At 44.3% G+C, this 20,919-nt stretch overlaps 1 protein-coding gene across 1 annotated transcript in view; it reads right to left on the bottom strand.

Moving 5' to 3' along the window:
* Positions 1-5,026: 5,026 nt before the first annotated feature.
* The window catches only part of ACTN1 (actinin alpha 1), an 87,391-nt gene continuing 71,498 nt past the window's right edge, over positions 5,027-20,919 (bottom strand). Inside the window, 17 exon segments of the mRNA XM_040559501.1 lie at positions 5,027-5,920; positions 7,747-7,814; positions 7,817-7,904; positions 9,976-10,056; positions 12,055-12,141; positions 12,144-12,175; positions 12,178-12,202; positions 13,160-13,201; positions 13,203-13,256; positions 13,258-13,341; positions 14,157-14,201; positions 14,203-14,303; positions 15,222-15,426; positions 16,893-16,912; positions 17,552-17,672; positions 18,129-18,237; positions 20,650-20,800. Of these exon segments, the coding sequence (XP_040415435.1) occupies positions 5,762-5,920; positions 7,747-7,814; positions 7,817-7,904; positions 9,976-10,056; positions 12,055-12,141; positions 12,144-12,175; positions 12,178-12,202; positions 13,160-13,201; positions 13,203-13,256; positions 13,258-13,341; positions 14,157-14,201; positions 14,203-14,303; positions 15,222-15,426; positions 16,893-16,912; positions 17,552-17,672; positions 18,129-18,237; positions 20,650-20,800 (1,472 nt within the window). The 3' untranslated portion in view covers positions 5,027-5,761.

Genomic DNA, 20,919 nt, shown 5'->3' with positions numbered 1-20,919 from the left:
TTTTGCAGTTTAAAAGATGTTCTTGGGTTTAGGCAAATCTGCACAACCAAAGCCACAGGGTTCATACAAAAAGCAACAATAGCAATTAGGGAACTAGGGGGAATGGTCTGGGAAATGGTTTGAGATACTTGGACGATGACTGTGGCACTTGGACTGGAATGCAACAGAGCTGGGTTCAGTTCCCTGCTCACCTCTGACTTCCCCAAGGACCACAGGCAAACAGCTTCTAGCTGGGGACACAACTGAGTTGTCTTCACCACAGCTCCCACCTCAGAGGTGCCAGCAGCCCTGATGGGCTCCAAGACCTCGAGTCAGGTCCCTGCAGAGGACACAGGAGCAGGTGGGCACCTGGTGACTGAAAATACCTGCGTGCTGAGTGAGGAGCTTCTGGGAAGCGGTAGTGAGAGATGTAGGTCTTTACGTCCCTGCACATACACCCCGCCTGTAGCTGTGAAACCAGAGCCTTGTTTCATTGGGATCCACAGGCCAGGGTTTTCTCAGAGGAACCTGCTGGCATCTGTTTCTGTCAAGGACTGACAGGGACTCTTTTCTTGAGCCACCAAAAGATGTTTTTAGACCAACAGCTACTTTTTGTAAAATAGCTTATGTTGTTTAAGATCACCATTGCGCTGGAGGCTCGGGCCTGGTGTCTTCCTCGGCGTGGAGGTTCAGGCTCCCTTCCACCACAGAGTGCCCTGACCACAGCGCTGAGCAAGCCGCCTGGTGTGGGAGGCAGGCTCCTCTCACAGGGGCTGTGCCACCATGGGCAGACAACCCAGGGGAGCAAGTGTAAGGGCCGACCTCGTGGGCAGAGTGCTGGGAGAGGAGCCCCAGGACCTCGGGCCCGCTCTGAGGCTCTACTCTGTGTTGTTTTACCCTTTGACTCTTTAACACAAAATACCTAAAAAATTCCTCCAGCAGAGACTGAATTGCAGCAGTCCTCCTGCACATTGCCTAAACCACAAGGGTGCAGGGTTGTGCTTTCCGTCTTATTATTCTTTATTTCACTGACACACACAGCCAGGCTGGCGAGGTGCTCCCTGGCCCAGCCTGTGGGGTTTCTGGCTTGCTGGGCTGCAGTGCTGGGGGGGTGCCAATCCCCTGAGGAGGGATGCAGTGTTGACCTTGTGTTACTCACCTTGCATGGAGATATTTTAGGCAATTAGGCCCTTGTGAAGCAAATGGGTGGCAAACCCACCTAGTGGCTTTGCAAAGAAAGCAGCAAAGAAGGCTTAGGTAGGTACAGGAGGAGGGAAAGGGCTAGTGAAAGGCCTAGAGAAATACCGCCAGGTTTGGGCAGCAACTGAGTGGAAACTGGATTGCAGTTTTAAATACAGACTTCTCATTTCTTCCTTCTAGTGAGATCTAGCCCTGTTCCCCCATGTGCTTTTTTTCATCTGCACAATGGAAATAACACTATTTTTCTTTCCCACAGCAGTGGTGAGAGGTCATGTTTTTTCTTTCAGATAGTAGGAGGGTAGGGCTCATTGAGGCATTGCTATGGCTTGAGGTCCTGATGGACATTTACCTCAAATGATATCTTGCATGATGCTCACTAGGTTGTCAACTACCCACAGATAGCAAGAAGGTGTAAACAAAATTGCTAAGAACAGAGAAGACAATAGTGCTGTTTCTACCAACATGTTTTCATGCAGGTGTCTCCCAGAAGTATATGTCTGAGGACAAAACTGAGGAACTACTTCCTGACTATGTTATGTGGTATCCAAAGAAATGGGAGGAATCCATTTCAGTATTTTGGTGGTGAGATAGATGCATAATCTATAGTAGCTGTAAATCCTCAGAATATAGAAAAGATTAGTTTTATTCTAGCATTTTGAGTGGGTTTAAGTTGTTGAGATTCCAGTCTGCCTAAACTAGCCACACAGGACATCCTTCCCTGTACAGGAGACAAGTCATCCAAGTCCATCTCTTACAATGGCTGACTTCTCTACTGTCGCGCTGAGCGTGTTTCCTCAGTGCATGCTGGGGCATGCTCTGATTACCTGTTTGTCTCAGGGTATGCCCTATACTTTGCTAATCCAGGTTTATTGTGCTAAGACTTTCCCAGCAGCTTATGGCTAATGCAATGGATTTTAAGGGTTTATGTAGTAGCAACTCTTGTGGTAGCCAGTCACCTAGGCAATTTGATTAATTCAACAGGATTAAGTTTTCTTAGTATTTGGCTACCACATGAAAAAAAAATGAAAAAAAATGTGTTCTACCCAGAGATCTGTTGTGCAAGTAATACAGTACAAATAATTTTCTAGTTACGGTCTGAAAATCATACCTGTATTCTGGTTTCTTAAGGAAGCCATTTCAGTTTGAACTGTTCCTTCTCCCAGCCATTACAAACAGTCACCACCTCCTTATTCCTTGCCCTCTCTGGTATTTTACTGATAAAACCAGCCAGTCTGATTCAGCTGTATGGATCTGCTGTGGATGTATGAATACTTCTTTGAAACTAAGTTCATTCAAGGTTGCAGAGCAGTTTCCTTTCATTGTCTTCTGAGACTCCTGGCTCTGCTCCTCTGTTCTGAAACCAGATGCTGGCAGCACTGAAGACATGCGATAGTCACAAGCTACATTTGAGAGGCTTTTTGAAACGTGGCTGACATTCTGGCAGGCAAGACAGCTCCATGTTTTCTGAGCACTACTGTGTTTTTGTCCCTGGGCTGTCAGACAGCCATGCAGGGGCAGGTACCGAGATCTCCAGAGCCGAAGATGGCAACAGCCATGAAATGAAAATGGTTAATTTCTGGGGAAACCATTATTTCAGTTTCCGTGCCTGAAAACAGTGAGTCAGACAGACTGAAAAAACGATCAGTTCATCCCTGAATGGGAGATGTGAGCTTGAGACGCGTTGTCTGCTGCTTCTGCTCTTGGCAGGGGAAGGGGCAGTCACTGAACTGCAAACAGCTGCTTCCAGAGAGGAATTTAATCAAAGCTGATGTCAGGACTTGACTGGAAAGTGGCACATTAGCTGCAAGACCATGATCCTAACACAAAAAGCTGTTTTCAAATTTCAGCACGGTAACTGCCAGGGACTGTTAGGCCACATGAGTGCAGAATATGTTGTGTGCTGCATGCGAAGAAGGCTGATTTGCTGCAGCACCACCATGCCTCCTCGGGTGGTGTGGGGATGGGAGGCCTTTACCTGCAGCCCGGGGGGTCAAAGACCAGGTCACATCAGCTCTAACTGGTTTGTCAGAGGCTATGCAGAAAAAATAACAGAACATGTGGCTAAAAGGTGTACTTGTGCTTTCTCCAGCCCTACTTCAAGATAACATGGGCCTTTTCTCAAGACAGTGGTCATTGAAACCCCGATGGTTATTCCCCCCACCCCCTGGTATTAGTGTTGTATTTTTTTTAAAGCACACATGAGGAAATTCATCACTCCATCTTCATGTGCACAAGCCACTCCTCAGAGAACCTCAATTTATTTGAAAGTGCCAATGTCCTTTCTAAGGACAGGGCAGCTACTGTGCAGGAGGAAAAAGGGTTATTAAAGCAAGGGCAGCGGGTACTCTGAGGCAAACGTCGATGTACGTTATCTGCTCATGCATAACTTCATCCCCCCTGCTGTTTTAGTTTTAAAACATAACCTACATTATGAACGTTAAAACATGGTAATGGACTCGGCACTCTGTACCTTTGAAGAGGACAGTCCCATGTGGAGCAACATCGTAGAGACTTGGCTGAAAACAGGCCTACAGAGGAGCTTGCAAGTGGGTTAAATACTGATGTAGCTGTAAGTCCGACGTTACTCATCACTGCTGTCGGCCCCTCTAGGGGCCTCAGTGTTAAGGATTGCAACTCAGCCTTGCACCCAAGGAAACAGCTTCAGCTGAACTCCAGCACTCATTAACCATGCAATTTTAGGTTAATTTTAAGCTATGTGAACTGTCTCAGCTTCAACTTTCGAAAACAAACTGTTGCTGAGTATAGTCTGGCCTTGCCTACACATGAAGCTAAATGGCATTCACCTGCATACCCTCTGCCAACACGTTATCCGGCCTACAGGAGGAGAATGGGGGTCTCAGTGTCTCCTGGAAGAGGTGCAGTGGCAGACATTAGCATTCTCTCTCCCAAATAACAGCATGCAGATGTTGTCAGGTTGGGATACCTCACAGCATACTGCTGTGGTTTTTATGGTGTGTCACACTCAAGGTCAGGAATGAACCCGAAAGCTGTACTGAACCCAAGTACAATTCTTTCCTCAGGACTTAGCTTTGCCCTAGAAAACAGAAGGCAATTCTGCTGAGAGCTGCAGGAGTTCATTGTAAATCTGTGAATGAATTCTCAGCTCCCGCAGGCTAGTCACTTCAAAATAAAAACTGCCCTCAGGACTGGAGGCAGCTGGATGTGGTTATACCTAAAATGCCCACTTGAAACACATCATGAAGCACTAATGAAGATTTTTGTCCTGAAGTCCATGTTTCCTAAAAGTTGTGGGAGGGCAAGAAATGTATTTGTAACATGAGATGTCTGGGAAGGGATTAGCTGCTTCCCTTTGCTAATTTTCAGGTGCATGCATTTGCTTCTACTTTATGATTCATTAAAGGTCCTTAAAGAGATGTTTCAAAGGCTGCTTTCTTTTGAATGTCCGATACGAAGATGTTCTTGAGTGCTCTGGAAGAATTTACAATGTCAAAAGATGCGATATTAAAAGCAGTGAGATATTAAATGCTAAGCATGGAACAGTGGAGGAACTGGTTCAAAATATGGTGCTTGTATAGTTCTAGTAACAAATTCTGTACTGTTTTTTGAAGGAATAATGAGGATATTGTTCCTAGAGGTGTGTGTGTGTAAGGGATGGTTAAAAATGGTATAAATCTAATTTAAAGTGGTCAGAAATCTGTGAAATTTCCAACTTAATTCAACAAAAATGAAAAGGTTAAGGGAGAGGGAAGTTGACATTCAAAGGACTGTAATTTTGATGAAAAAACATTTTGGATTCTCTTCTTCATGCTTGTGGTTTCAATTAAAGAGGATTAACCATTTACTGTACAAATGAATAAAGTCTAGATTTGTTATCACAAGAAATTTTTAATATGGTTTGTGACAAGCAATATCAAAGTTATCAACTCTCAAGCTTCATGTTCTGAAACCAGACAACTCTCAGCAACAAAAAAAGTTGTGCACTGATAAACATAGGAGGCATATTGTATTTTTTAATTAAATATGAAAACATGAGCTGTGTACATTATTTTTTCCCTAGAAAACACAGCAATTTCAAAGTTTATCATAAAATATTTTCATGAAATGAGTGAACCAGCAAACACATGCACTTGTGTGCCTTCCCCCCTCCAAAGATAAACGTGATAAAGAGACATACGCAAATGTAAAAGTTAACAGAACAAGTGGCATTTTGTTGTTGTTTGGTTCTTTTTGGAAAGGATGGAATGTAACATTGTGCTCGACTTTCTATGTCACAACAAAAAATATTTGGTGTAATATTTTAACATTTTCATTTTAAGTTTCAATCTGGTGGAGAAAAATACCTTTTTTCTATAATAAAATATGTCTGTTCTTTTTAAAACGTAACTTTTTTGCACAAAATAATTTTGTAAACTGTCATTTCAAGGGCAAGGTAGGCGGTGTCATGTCAATGTCCTCCCCCCCACTTAAAAATGTGATCTGTTATCTGAAGCAAAACAGGGAAACACAAAAAAGAGCGGAGCAGAGGCTGCTTTGCAAAGAGAAAGAAGGGTGTGTTGGACGGGGGAGAGGGGAGGGAGCGTGTGGTGGGGACAGAAGAAAGTTAAAGGTCACTTTCGCCATAGAGCGCTGTGGAGAAGGACATGTAGTCCAGGGCACCGGGTACAGCATCACGGCCATTGTAGGGTGCCATTCTAGCAATGCAGTATTCAGCCTGATCAGGAGGCAGTTCCCGCCGTAATTCATCCACAGTGATGTAGTTCTGCAACGAGGACACAAGATAAGGCAAGCGTTATTTTCAAAAGACTGACCTTCCTCGCGGGACAATCGCTCCCTGTCCCCCAAGGGCAGCAGATGACAGTCAGGGACAGATCACAGCTAGACTAGGACTGTACATCCATACACAGTGCTCTCTGGGCACACGCCTTTGGAGGAAATGCAGTTGCCCTCCCTACAGTTTGGCCGAGAAAATCATTTTACAATGGATAGGAGGATTGTTTTTGCAGGAGAGATGCCGGCACACCTAAAGAAAAGACCTGGTGGTAGGTCAGGTAAATTGTTAGTGTGAAATTGCCCCTTTTCGTTGAAAGTGGAGGTCCTACTGAAGGCAAATGGAAGGAAGCAGAAGTTTAATTTGGATCCTGCTCTCACTGGCAGCAGTTCATGATGCCTGTGAACTGCTGTTCCCTCTCTTCAGACCATGGAAAGAAGCCATCCTCACTAGCACTGGTTGGTGGCACCGATGCAGGCAGTAGACAAGCCAACACTTCCTATTGCTTTCACGGCTCTGCTGACAATCTTTGCCTTTCACAACATACATTTTTAATAGGCAAGTAAACCCTGTCTTACATAAAACTGACTTCTGGAAGCTCATTCAGCTGGGGTGAGGCTAGCTTGGCTTCTCTTCATGCAGATGGTAACAGTAACTGCCTGTTTGCTAACCAACATGTTGTATTTAGCTAACTGACTCGCAGTCTTCTGAAAAATGGCTCAGGTTTCAGAGAATCTCTCTCTCTTCTTTGACTTTCTCTACTCTTTTTCATGTCTTTTGGTTTAATGACTGGAATGAATAAAAGATTTTTCTTCATAATGAAATCCTGTCTGATTCATGTTGTAGTCACTGGAGCATATTAAACACTGAAAATTTTATTTGAAGTACTGTACAGAGTAGATGAGTTAGTAAATAATACTCTATGCCAAAAAACTTATTTATTCAGTGTTTTATCTTGTCACAATAAGCTGGAATTTTCAGGCCTTGAAAGTCAATAGAACTGGCTTTAGTCAGGTAGAATGCCTTAGACACATACGGGCGTCATGGGTTTCTACATTACAGGTTATGAAAAGATTATTAGTAAAACACAGAAAACAGTAGTGGATGAAAGGATAACTTATTACAACCTAAGAAATTTATTGTGAGATGAACAAAATCATTAGCAAATTCAGAGAATCATTAATATTTGATATATTACTTATTTATGCAATTGTAGCACAGATTAGTGGGGATTTTTATGTAAGAAAAATAAGAATATATATATTTCATATCAGCTGGCTCCATTGATGCAAATTTAGAAAATTAGTACTTTACATTCATTCTGTGAGTTTTCCTATTTTTGGCCAATTTCTATGATCAAAAGATGCCCTTTTTAAATCATAGAACTTGCAGACGGAGCACATCTTCAATGAAAATCTAGTATTGATTGTATAACAACAGTAGTGATATCTACAAAGATCACCTCAAGTTTACAGCTGTCAGTAAGTAATTAATAGTTTTTTCAAGAATAATCAAGAACCATCTGTTGAATCTGTTCATACATTTTAAAATAACAAATTGCAGCTAAGCTCTTAATTCAATTTTTAATGCTAGAGTGGGCAGCATAGTTCTGACTGACAGCGCAACAGGACTTCCAATTGCCTTGGCAGGCTGCCCGTTAACCCACACTTTAACCCTGCACTCCTCCAGCACTGCGCAGTGGTCCTGTGAAAACACTCTCCTCGCTAGAGAGCACTCCCCTCGACACTCTTGGAGACAGGAGGGAAAAAAGGAAAGCAGGAGCAATGAAGATTGGAAAGGAGGATGTAGAGCCTCACCTTATCTCCAGCCAGGATCTTGAAGGAAGCCATGACCTGGTCAGCAGTATCTGTATCTGCTGTTTCCGGGACATGAAGTCGATGAAGGCCTGGAACGTCACTACACCCAGGCGATTAGGGTCGACGATGCTCATGATGCGGGCAAACTCTGCCTCTCCCTGGGGAACAAGACAGTCATGTAAGTCAGGACACTTGGGCAGCCAGTGCTATGAAAGTGGGGAGAAACTGTTCAGCAGCACATCTTACAGCTAGGAAAACAAAGCCAGACAGAAACAACTTCAAACCTTTTGTCAGAATACTGTTTTTTAACCTGTCTGTTGTCTACAGATGCTTCCCACTCATTTGTCCTTTGGAATAAAATACTTTCAGCTATGACCTAAGATAACATCCAGCTCCATCTAGCTCTAGGACAACGCTCCTATCAGGGAACAATGTCATACAGACTTCAGGGGAAGATGCAGCTTTCTCTATAATACATGTTGTGCTAGATGCCTGTAGCAATATTGGGAGATCTGCATTCCTCAAATCCTTTTACTTTCATTTACTAAAAGAGAACTTTTATGGTTCTCCTCAGCTGCCAGAACAGAATGCACCAGAAGAAACCTCTTTGGGGCCTTTAATAGTATCTAGTTCATCCTGATTAGAAAGGCTTTGGAAAGGACTTGCAGATCTGGTGAGGCCCAGGGAAGTATTAGCCTTTACAGGAAAGGTGCTACAGGTAACTTTGCTAGAGAGGCCAAAACCTTGTAGTAAGTTTTCTGTTCCTTTTTTATTTTTTTCATATAAACAATTATCTGTTCTCATCTCTGGGACTCCTTCCTCCCCAGGTAAGGGGGAAGGGGAAGCACAGCTGAGTCTTCTCCTGGGAACAGGCTCTTCTAACCCTCTAGATCAGTACACCTGCAAGATTAATTGAGGTGTCCTAATCGAATGTTCCTACAGCTTGGCCCCACTACTTAAAGAGTCTGTATTTATACTGGGCTGATAAGTAAGACAAACACTGCTTTGCCTGGCATCAGGAGCGAAGATACTGAGCATACAGTTCACATTTTTGCACTACGCTCTTCTCCCTGCCCTTTAATGAACATCAGTCTTTGGGGAAGCTCTCCCCATTAGTTATCACAACCTCTCAAGGTCCCCTGTTCCTGTTGTGAATATGCAGGTACTCTGGTGAAAAGCTACAGGGAAGATGACTGGAACTTGAACCTACTTACGTGAACAGGAAGAATCAATGTGAAATAAGTGAATGGGAGGAGTGGCATTGAGTGTATTCAGAAATCACGCTGTGAATATGTCCAGATGAGTTCAAACTGATGCTCAGGGCTGGGGAGCTTATATGCCACTGTGCATACTGCACATAGCGATATGAAAAGTTTACTGTTTCTTCCACTCGTAGCTGCACAGTTTGATAAATATATTTCTTATTTGACATACACAAGAATTAGACAATGGTTTCAATTTTGTTACCCTTCAGCTACTGCTGTGAGACAAGAATTTTACATGTGCTAGATTTAACTTCCACTGCTGGAAAACAAGACTGCGTTTACCTTGATTTCGCTACACATTCTCCCTTTCTTTTTGAAGGTGGCTATAAGTATCACTTTGAACAGGAGTTGGACAGAGGGCTCTACATTACCCATATTGTAACCCATGGAGATAAGGCAGGCTCGGAAATCTTCACAATCCATCATACCAGGTCTTCTTCTACGAGAGTGAGCAAAGATGGAAAAAGCCAAGAAGAAAAGGGAGGCCAGGCCAGGGAGAAATGAACCCACAGGAGACATTACAAAGAATGAGTTTTAGGAAAGAAAGTATTTACAGGACAACGAAAACAATACAACACAGGTAGTTTGTGAACCCTAAAGAATAAAGGTAGTTTTGGACATGGAACAGTTTATACACAAGGACACATTGATGATGAAAAAGAGGAATTTAAGATACCAAGCAAGACCGATTGAGAGACGGACAAGAGAAGGATTGTTAAGTGACACAGAAGTACATGGAATAGTTTGAAGATATAAAGGGAATTTTCCAAAGACAAACAATTAGGGAATTAAGAAGGAATAGATACCAAGGTACATTTAGGAGGACGTAGTATAGAAAAATGATGCATATATAAGTCAACACAAGAATGACAGATGGATTCAGACAAACAAGAAAAGAAAGGAAAAAAACTGTTATTTTTTCATAGTTTAATATCTGGCTGTGTTCACCACTAGCATTCAGTACCTGTGCATCGTTTCCAATATCGTAACCCAAGCTGATGAGACAGGCTTTGAATTCCTCAGGGCCAAGTGTGCCGGAGTGGTCCTGGTTATGCGGTGTGCCAGGCAGCAGGACATGCAGTGCCAGTGGGGTGACGGTGTGGGCAGAAGGAAGGGAGACACAGAGGAGATCAAAGGGAGGCAGAAAGACAACAAATAGGTGCACCATGCAGTGGGTGAAAGGAGGGAGAAGAAGAATGACATGCAGATAGAAAGACGGGAAGAAAAATAAAAAGTGCACAACATTAGATATCACAATGACATTTCAGGATGTGCTAAAAATGCTCTTGGAACAGTTCCTTCTGAGAAAGCTCGTCACATCTTGAGAGCATTTCAATGACAAAAACAGTCAATGCTCAGAAGCCTCAAGATCTCCATCTCCCAAGTGAATTACTCGCATCACTGCTTGTTATCCATAGTGCCAGAAGCCCTGTGTTTCGCTAGTAACCTGGAGTGCAGGTAAGCAGGCAGAGGCAGTGGGAAGCATTGCCTTATTTTTCTAGTCAAAAGTCCCACCAAAGGAGTAGGTGAGGGCAGGTATGTTTGGCAACACACCAGAGGAAGCTGAGCTGTCAGGGCATCCCAGGAACAGACAAAGAAAAACAGCTGAAGCTCAAGGGAGCAGTGTTATTGCTGTATTTATGAGACCTGCACATAAGGTGGAGCTTTGACTGGCAAGGCTGTTTGAAGTGCTCAGCTCTGAAAACAGCACTGCTGTACAGCATGGCACAACGTGGCTTGGCAGCTGCTCTTCCCTTTTCTCATTCCCCACTCCCCCAGTGTTTGGATGTACCCACGATCACAAACTATGACAGGAACTGAGAATCCCCATTTGCTCCACAGAATTTTAGCTCAGGACAGCCCCAGGCACTGAAGAACCCCTGCCTGCAGCCACCATCTCTGGCCAGAGAAAGAAAGCTACAGATAGGAGTGTGGGGCAAATTCCATGTGACTTTCCTCAAACAATCAGCTTCTTAAAGCTAGCCTGAAGCCTTCGTAACTCAAATACACAGCTGAAGATTGGGAAAGACATTTTTTCTCTGCATTATCAGACTGTTGGGGAGGAAGGGGCAAATGATATGAAAGTCAAAATATAAAACTTACAGTGCTTTCTGGGTCCTTCTGCTAAGGAAAGAAGCTATGGCTTTGGTTTTCCTTTGGCAGCTAGAGAGGGGCTGAAATGGCTAGTGCTCAGCAATCTGAAAACGTTGCCAGCCTCTGAGAGGGCAGGCTGCAGCCCTGTTCTCTGGAGACCTCTCAAACAGTCTGATTGGTGCAGCAAATGGTGGAGAGCACCTACATTTGCATCACTGACTTAGTATCTCTGCAGGCGCATGGATTTCCAGACAACAGTGAGGGGGCTGATAACTGAGCCTACAGAACCAGTCATGAGATGGTGTCAGGCTTGGGCTGCTGTCTCTGCCTCCCTGCGTTGACAGCTTTCTGATTGGTTTGGTAGAGGGATGCCAGCTGATGGCTTCTCCATGGAGAAGGAAGAGCTGCAGGTAGGGTGGCAAATCGAGGGAGGAGGATTTCCTTTGAGGAATTTCTTTTCTTATTGTACCTGTTAGTGCCCTTGACATGTATCTCCACAGTAAGGCAAGACAGGCTTTGCATCAGGATTTACCTGCATTATGTAATGTCATTCTGCGCATAGATCCTCTTGTTTGCTCCATACAAGAGCAATGCTGGTTTCTTCAGTACTGGTTTATTGATGTCATATCAGAGCACAGGACGGCTGCTCCCAAAGGATTTATAAACTACGGATTATAAACTAAGACAGTGAAGCTGGGGTAAAAATGTAATTTTCTAAATAAGCCTTCAAACTTTTCACACTTCAGCTTTATCAAGAACTTTCTGTTTCAGACTATACTTCTCCTCCCAGGCTAATGGTCTCTTGGCAATCTCCCTGCTCCACAGTAGTGGCATTTTTAAGAATTAAGCTCTTCTAGTAATCTAATTTTACTACAGTGACTGTTTGTTATGTACTGGTGCAGTCTACATGGAGCTTGTAACTTACCAAGCTGCGTCAGCACTTACTTACCCTGTCGAAATGGTTGAAAGAAGCCCGGAACTCGTTCATCTGTTCCTGGCTGATTCCTTTGGCATCACGGGTCAGGAATCTGGTTTTCCCACTTCATTGATGGTCCTAGCAATTGTTGTAATAGCTGCTCCCAGCCCACTCGGATATGCTGGAAAAAAGGAGGACAAGACAATTTGTAAATTAAAAAGTTCTTCTGCCTCCAAGGCCATTGGATTCAATATGCTACTTGTTACAAATCAATGATTCCTGGTGGCCAAGGTCGAAGTCCACTTGCTCAGAAACGCTTCCTTCTCATCCCATTGTAAGCCAACCGGATATTTAAAATCTGAATTTTGACTGTAAAAAACATTGAAGAGGCCAATTCCTTCTTGTAATAAAGTCTTGGTCCTATTGCAAACTTCTTTTTCCTTGTACAGGCAACACAGTGGGGGGCCTTTAAACACAAATGAGAATCAAACCCAATGCTTCTAGGACTCAGTTGGGCAGAAAACTCTCCTTACATGAACCAAGAAAATAAATAAACCACAGTCCTTGAAATACGTTGGTGCTCCACTGCATCTGCTGTTGTTCAATGAAGAGCTGGCCAGAAACCAAAAAGCAAGTTTCAAAGCCTGTCTGTGTTCTGCTGGACTCATGCTGAATTCAGATTGCTTCCAAGAACCTCACGTTGTCAACAGAAAGCCAGACTCTGATTTTAAAAAGGTTTGTTGGACTTCTTTCTTCTCTGCAAGGCTGTAGCAACTCAAACTCACCAACGCTTGGCTGGTCCTTTCTAATCCAGCTAACAGGCTGCCACAGTCAGGTGGCAGGAGAAACAAGACCAGCCAATTTTTCAAGCAATACTGTTGATATCTCATTTAGGTTATTTCTATTGTCTGCATTTGGAAAGAACAGGGACCCAGGTTGGTATGAAGTACAGCAAGGCTGAAAAGAAATTTATTAACATGTTGTGCGTGCTTGGCCATACTGTCAAGCTCTCCACTTTGCTGAGAACCACAATATTGCCTGAGCAGGACGTGGCTGGTGCTAACTGGCCACAACAGATCAGGCTGTCTGATCTGCTGGCACTACACTCCAGCAGGAAAAGGCTTTGCAAAACATTTACCTCCATGGTGTAGTTGGTGTGCTTGTTGTCAAAGATAAGCGCCCTCCTGGATCTGTTGGTGGTCTCCTTCCAACTGGTCAATCTTTGGTTTGTAATTTCACAATGCTCTTCTCATACTGCCGCAAGTGGTTGAGCTGGTCCTCCAGGGTCCCATGCATCTCTATTGAAATGCGGCCAATCTCCTGCATTAAATTAACAAAGGGGAAAGGAGTTACATCCATTAGAAGGAAAAGCCTTAAACATGGCTGACAATTTAATGCAGCTATTTCATACTTGCATGGATGACTGGATCAGAGAAAAAAATCTCAGAGAGCAGTTACTTTAGATGAGCTGAGACAGTGTCAGCAAACCTTTCAGCAGCGCCTTGACATTTTCCAAGTGGGGTGTGTCACATTAAATGTGTCTAATATAAGATGCAAAAAACAGGAAACTGCATTCCATAAGCATAGTAATGTAGCAAGAAGATCTTTTCCTGATGTGCTGTCCTCCACTATTAGTCCCTTCATAAAGAAATGTCGTAAGTGGCTCTCTCTTTACATCTCCTACCATCAGTAACAGCTTCCTGTTTTTCATCTCATCAACTCCAATTTTACTTCAAATCTTACTAAAGAAGAGAAGACTTTCCATTAAAAATGTTTCTCTTCTGCGATGTTTGACTGCTAGTTGTATCTATTTTCTCATGTGTACCAGATGTGTGCAATTGCAGTGAAAGCAGTTATGGAAAATAGGTTTTGATGTAGGGTCCTTTCCCCTGCTTCACATATATTTGACTCTATCAAATACCACTGTTCCCCATTTTAAGTAATGTATTTTTATCACATTACTGAAGAGTTAGGGGAAGGAAAGTAAAAGCACTTCAAGTAATCGGTATCCATCTTGTATTCTCATATTTTCTATGAAAGTTTCTCCGGCTGTAATTCTCAAAGGAAGAATGACCAAAACAGTACTCAAAAAAAAAAAAAAAAGCAACCAGAGAAAATCACAGACACAAACAGACTGAAAATGAGGAAAGCAATCCCTCCATCTTGGTCTGGATCCAGGGGTCCAATGACATGGGCCTGTGCACCAAACTGCTTACGAAGTCGTTCATTTTGCTGCTGGCGAGCGTGTGTCTTCATCAGCGCTTGATCCCTTCTAGGAACAGCTGCCTCACCTAGAGCAAAGAGTGAAAAGCGTGCATTTAATACATGCAAGCTAAGTGAATAATAACTGTAGCAATGATGCAAGGAAGGTAAGGTTTGGAGAGAGAGAAATGACAGAACCCCAGTGTGAGTGGGGTTGTGAAGGGGCTTCCAAAAGATGGTGAGGGGCTGCCAGAAGCATTAATCCAGGACATTTCTGGGGGGAGCCCAGGTGGGGTGCTTGTTGGACCTGGCTCTCTCTAGGGTTAGGATTTGGAGACAGCGAAAGTACAGAGACCCACTGTGAGTGGCGTTGCAAAAGGCTTGTAACGCCAGGATGAGGTGTGTTTGTACTCAAAAAAGTAGTCATAAATTTTAGGCCTTGGCAGGGAGGCTCATGGAATGTGAATCCTATTCACTGCAGGACTGGAATTCATCTCAGGCCATAAAAAGAAGCTTTCATCCACTATCTGGGGTTTTGGTGCCTGATGCAGGCTGAATCGTAGTAGCTGCAGATATCATTGATTTGGTGTAAGAACCACCAGTGTAAACTTGTATATTAAGATTATCTGCTCTTTTAGCATTACAGCGTTGGATGGCTCCTTGTCTGTGGAGACTGAACATCCGAAAGGCTTGAATGGTAGGAGAAGGATATTGACTCCCAATGACATACTTACTTGCTTTTCAGGTCAAATGAGGGCTTAAAATCTCAAAGTTCTTAATTTAGCATCTCTTGTTAAAAAAAAAAAAAGGAATGAAAAAGCGATGACACTCTTAGGCATATATTTTAAGATGTCTTCCGATTCCAAGCATATGGCATTTGAGCCGAAAGCAAATGGCAAATGTGCAGGAGCTCAGCAGTAAACATAGAGGATAACTCAGATTAAATAATTCCCTTCCTGGGGTCCCAGTGACTGAGCAGCAGCCTCCCTCACACTGACTGCAAGGTTGTAAAGAACTCACATGTTCCCATTTGCCATTGATCTCCTGTGGGGTGATTGTAGTGTACGGATTCGTTCCTGCCATGTTGACGTGGTATGTCTGGACAATCTTTGAGACTTCATTGTGGATTCCCAGGATGGCCTGTCGCTCTTTGTCGGCATCTGGCAAAGTGGCTTTGAACTGTTCGTGGGCTGTGGTCAATCCCTGTGGAAGGAAGGCAGCAGCAAAGAAGAGCGTTAGTCACTGAGTAGCCTCTTCAGCAAATATATCCCCGCAGAACTGACTGTAAAAGCTTACATTTTCCCAGGATAAAATAGGCTACTCTAACACATTTCAGCACCTCCCAGCATAACTAAACAGGCTGTTTTAAGTAGTTAAATGAAATGAACTCTCATTTTCCCTCTCTTTGTTTCTGTCCCATGTTGCCAGGGACAGAAACATCCCAAAACATGATGGAACAATTCTGCCTCGTAATTTAATGGAACTGTTTCTCCATTATTGCTCTGTGAGTGGCTCTCAGCCCCCTTTGGGAAGAACACTGGAGTACTTGTCTAAATGCACCACATTTTTCTTCGCCCACTAGGTATGTACTAGTTCTACATCAAAGATGATTTCAGATGAATAATAAAGTCAGATCCAGTCTGATCAGTGTAAGTTAGAAACAGGTGAAGGTCTTCCAGCCCACAGCAAACCTGCACAGGCAACATAAGCTTCTGTTGCTGAAAACAGCTCCCTCTCCCTGAACACAACAGGCCCTTTCTGTTGCCCATCTTGCTGTGGTGCCCGGACTGTGATCCGAGGACCGATGGTAGGGGCACACTTGCTGGTAGCTTGTGGACAGCTGACAAGCCAGTTGGTCCTGGCTCATTTCCCACTGCTTCTACAGGCCTTTAAAATACTTCATCCCAGAAGCCTGGAAGATCGAGACTAGGGAAGCAAACACAGGGGAAGAAGCAGCAAAACAAATGGGAGACAGAGAGGCGTGTGCAGGGATAATGAAAGGAACAGCGTGGACAGAAGAGGGAATGAAAGTAAACCTCATGACTGACCACTTTCTTACAACACACACACTGTAACTAGTTTTGTAGAATTGCTTTCTTATATGGTGACTCATTACTTTGCAGCTGCTGCAGTGGCCACAGAAATGTAATGCAAGTCTGGGGGAGCTGGGAAACATTCTGCAGTCACAAAGAGATGATGGAAATGTTTAAATGCTGTTCAGATTTGTTCTGCATTATGAAAGACTTAATGAACCCCTTTGTTCAGAAGGGAGGGGTGGAAGTAGCAAGTTGCAGTTCAGTAACAGAGCTCAAGCCTGGTTTGGGCTATTTCACTGCCTCTCTGACACCCTGGCTGCCTTGTGTTCCCTGTTGGCCTCCAATTCACTGCCTCACTGATGGCCATGCTGCTGTCAACCATTCTTGCAACAAACTCGTCAGTTTTGACAAACTGAACAGGTCCTGAGAGAGAACAATGTCAGGAGGAAATTGTGGCAGTAGTGCAGCTGCTGGTAGGAGCAAGAATATCCTGGCTCCTCATCTCAGCCAGCTGAATCCAAATGAGTTCCAGGATTCTTTTCATGAACCCATCAAGCAGAAGAAATAGTCCCCTCTGGAATCCAGAGAAAGGTAATTCCTGCTCCCAAAGGTCTGAAAATTACCTATAGATACCTCAAGCTCCTCAAGTTCATTTCATTACAGCCTTTCAAAAGGGGGAAAACTGAGATACTGTCCCTGTTGTCTTCAGGAGGTAAAAAGTCTTTGGCTTCAAATGGCAATCCACTAACAAAGTAGAGAATCCTGATTTTTCCTTTGCTTAGCACTGAAACCCTGCTGGCAGCTCAACTGTTGCCTTCATGCCACATCACATAGGACCAAATGGCCTGAACATGAGACAACTGACCCACAGAATCTGAGAGCAGCACTAAGCTTTCTTCATTTGGATTAAAAAACAAACAAACAAACAAACCAATAAACAAACATACAAACAAACAAACACAGGACCCTAAAAGATCCTCTCAGCTTTCAAGCTCTCGTTACTAAGACTGGAGTCACAATGAAAAACTCACTTTCGGTTCTTTGTACTCAGCTAGGATGGTGTGAACTTGTCTCATATCTATTCAAATAGTTTTTTTTTTTTTAATTAAGAAATCAAGGGAAAACATAGTCCCTTTTGTTTCTCTTGCTAAGGCTGACTCACTAGAGCAGCATCTCCAAAACATGACCTACAAATTCAGCACCGTTAGGAATCCAGGAGATTCCTGATTTCCCTCTGTCCCAGCCTGGCTGGGGAAATGACTGCTCCGTACCTGATCTCCTCAATGGTTGTGGAACGATGAACGTGTCCTGCAGGTCCTCCATGGCCCCTTCCATCCAGTTATTGAAAGGGGCAGCTCGTTTGGCATATTCCAGGTACAACTGGTCAATTGTTTCCAGTAGCTTCTCTGTCCTCTGAGCGTGCACAACAAAAAAAGAAAGAAAATGAGGACAGATGGTTAGAGAAGAATAATCACACAGATACGTGATTCTCTGAGCTTTCAGACCTCCTTGGTGCTCCCAGGAGAGTGCTACAGTAAAGGTCTCTCTGCTGTTAAGATTATACACAAGACGGATTTCTTCCTCTCTCTGAGGGAAAAATATGAGGTCCATTGAAATTAAACAAACAAGGACAGTCTTTTCAAGCAGAATAAAATTACAGAACACAGGAAAGTAGAAACTAATCAATAGCCTGAGCAAACAAATGGCACCGTAACTGGGCTGGAAGTAGAGAAGCTGCCTAAGTATACGGAAATGTAGCCCTGGTTTACAGTCTGGGATGTTTCAGGAGAAATTGGCTGTTCACACCCACTGCAGCTTGCTTCCCACAAATGACCTACCCGTGTAATCCCAATTGGCAACATGTCTCACCTCCAAAGCTTCTCTACGTTTCTGGGTTAGGGCACCCAGATTATCCCACTGATCGCAGATCTTCTGGCACCTGGCATTGACACTTGGAGAATCGTAATAGTCCAGCTCACTGTGAGGGGTGGGGAAAAAGGACAAAATAGCAAATTAAGACCTTTTGGAGAAGAAAGAGAAAACTTTATCAGCCTTAAGGACAGATGCAAACAAAGGGCTCATGGCCCTCTGCAAGTAAAGCATGCCAGGAAGACAGCAGTATCTAGCTTTGGAGACACTGGCACATCAAACATCATGCAACAGGAAGAAAAACAACCCCCACCCAAGGCGGTAACAAACATCGGTTCTGGCTGCTTGATGGGGATAACCTGGCAGTAGGGAAAGGGAGTAGAGATTTTTACTCAGGCTGGGATTAAGCAGATTAAAAGCAGCAGTATACCCCTGTATTCTGCTCAAGAAATCGAGCAGGCTAACTACGTGCATCTTGTACATCAGTAGAATGGGCAGCAAAGATTATGATTGCCAAGAACCTACGTACAATGTTCTAACAGTTGCATAGGAGAGGTGGCAACCTTCAGCAACAGTTGAAATACACAACCCATTCATTTATTTAGGACAATCCCAGAATTACAGTGTAGGTTTCTCTCTGGTATGCCTCATAGCAGAGTGCTTTGCTGGGGTGTCTGTAGCTTGGCACTCCTGGAAGAAGGGCTGGTAAGAGTATGGCTGGGGAAAGGAGAACATGGGGGTAGGCTGAGGGCTGTGGTCTTGTATTACTTTGTGCTCTTGGTTCTGCACATGATCAAAGAGGGAGAAGCTTGCAGGCAGAGGGAGACCAGCCAAACTGGGAAGTGTCACCCATAAAAGAGAAGGTGGAATAACTGCTGAGCTACTGAATGACCCTGGGCAATCTGATGAGCATTTCTCTTATGCAGTAAAGCAGGTTTAAACAGTTTCCTCCTACTTCATTTCTTCCCACCATTGTATTGCCCCTCCTGAGGTGTGTGGGCTCAACTGTTGGTGGAGTCTTGTGGAAAACTAGTCATGAAACTGCCTTCGGCTAAAAATAACTTTTTCTTTGCTGGGTTTTTAATCCAGATCAGTTCCTTGATCTACTTTGCTGCACAGCCAGCACTGCAGCTGAAAGAACTGCTTCTGAAAGCCTTGCTTGTAACGCACCCAGGCTGGACCACTGGTGCTGGGGAGTGAAGTGTGCCTGTGCATGGGCAGCCACAGGGGCTTCCTTCACATCCTCTCAATCTCCCTGGCAGTGTATCTCTGGATGAGGGAAGAACTCAGCCATCTTTTTTTCTGGGCACAGCACCTTTGCAAGATGGGGATGGCTTTTGGAAGGATGGCAGAGCCTTCTGTTCTCACACTTTGGAAGAAATCAGCTGTCCGCCAGCTTAGGGCCCAGTTTTCCCTGTCGCTATTAGAGCCGCAGCCGTTTCGTCTGGCATGTAGCATTTGCTTTGGAAGTGGCAGGTCAGCTAATGCTTGCTGACTAACCAGCCTCAGTTTTAATCTTACTGACATGGAGGATTGCCTTGAACCCTCCTCCTGTTCCAAGGTCAATCCTCCAGTGGTCAAGTGAGCACTTCTGTAAATCTTTGCTGGTAAAGGAGGTAACGATCTTGATCCATAATCCTGATTTTAAGGGAAAAACAGTCATTCAGCCCAAGAGAGATGATCTAGCCCAGATACTGTCTAACTTGAAATAGGCTAGTGTGATATATAATATTTTAACAATGGGAAACAAAGTCAAAGCCAAATTGTTCAGACTGTTTTTGCCAAGGAACATGCAGGGCTTCAAAATCTCTCTCCGTGCTACAGAGGCAAGCTCTCCCTGGCGATCAACCTCACACTCTGATGGGACCCTGTTTCACCTAGTAACCTGTGTCACGCCTCAATCCAGGAAAAGGACTGGGGGTGAAGGTTTCTAAGCCGGGGGAAGCCCAGAGGAAAATGAGCTGCTGTAAGAGTCCCTGGTGCAAGTCCCAACTGGAGTGCATGCAGTGCATTATTCCTGGGGCAAAGTGCTTGCAGTGGCAATAGAGACCACCATGGGCTGAAACAATCAGCAGACTTTTTTCCTCAGCAGTAAGGCCTTTTTTTGATAAAACAGAGCAAACTGGGAGTCTCTGGAGTGCCTGCTATCCTCGCTGTTTCCTTCTGTTCCTGGAAAAGTAGGACAGTGTTTACAACGCTGCAACCTAACAGGGGCCAGAGGCAGGTCAGGCTCTTTAGGAAAGGGTTCACGGCAGTATAACAAGCTGGAAGAGGATGGAAACTTGGCTTGAGAATGTAATTCTGCCTCCCCCTCATCGGCACCGACGACTCAACCATTTTCTGGCCTGCTTTTCTGGTATGTCTAGATACTGGAGAACAGTATCCTAGATACTGTTTGGAAACACTAGGACTTCCCAGCATTTTTGTATGGGGATGGATTCATGGCTCTCCAGAGGGCAGAGGGCAAAGCCGATCAAGTCTCCCTGGCCCCAGGGATCAGATGTGTGTTGCGGTGCCGTACTTGAGCTCTTGTGCAATAGCAGCAATCTGTTCCACGCGGTCCTGGTGCGCAGCCAGGTCGCTCTCAAAGGCCTCGTGTTTCTTCAGCAGGGCCTTGATCTCCGAGAGGGTAGCGGTTTCGTAATCCTTCTGCTGCAGCATTGCTTCCTTACCTGAGGAGGGAGCCAAAGGACAAGAGAATGAAGGACAGGACCCCATGAAGCCAGCTCCCGGGCACCCAGACAACCCTGGGGCCTTTGCTGGGGCACCTGCCCCACTCCAGACACCCTGC

This window comes from Cygnus olor, chromosome 5 (genome assembly GCF_009769625.2).
Source record: "Cygnus olor isolate bCygOlo1 chromosome 5, bCygOlo1.pri.v2, whole genome shotgun sequence".
Classification (NCBI taxonomy): domain Eukaryota; kingdom Metazoa; phylum Chordata; class Aves; order Anseriformes; family Anatidae; genus Cygnus; species Cygnus olor.
Note: the sequence above shows the minus strand (reverse complement) of the source record. Positions and strands in the feature narration are given on the sequence as shown.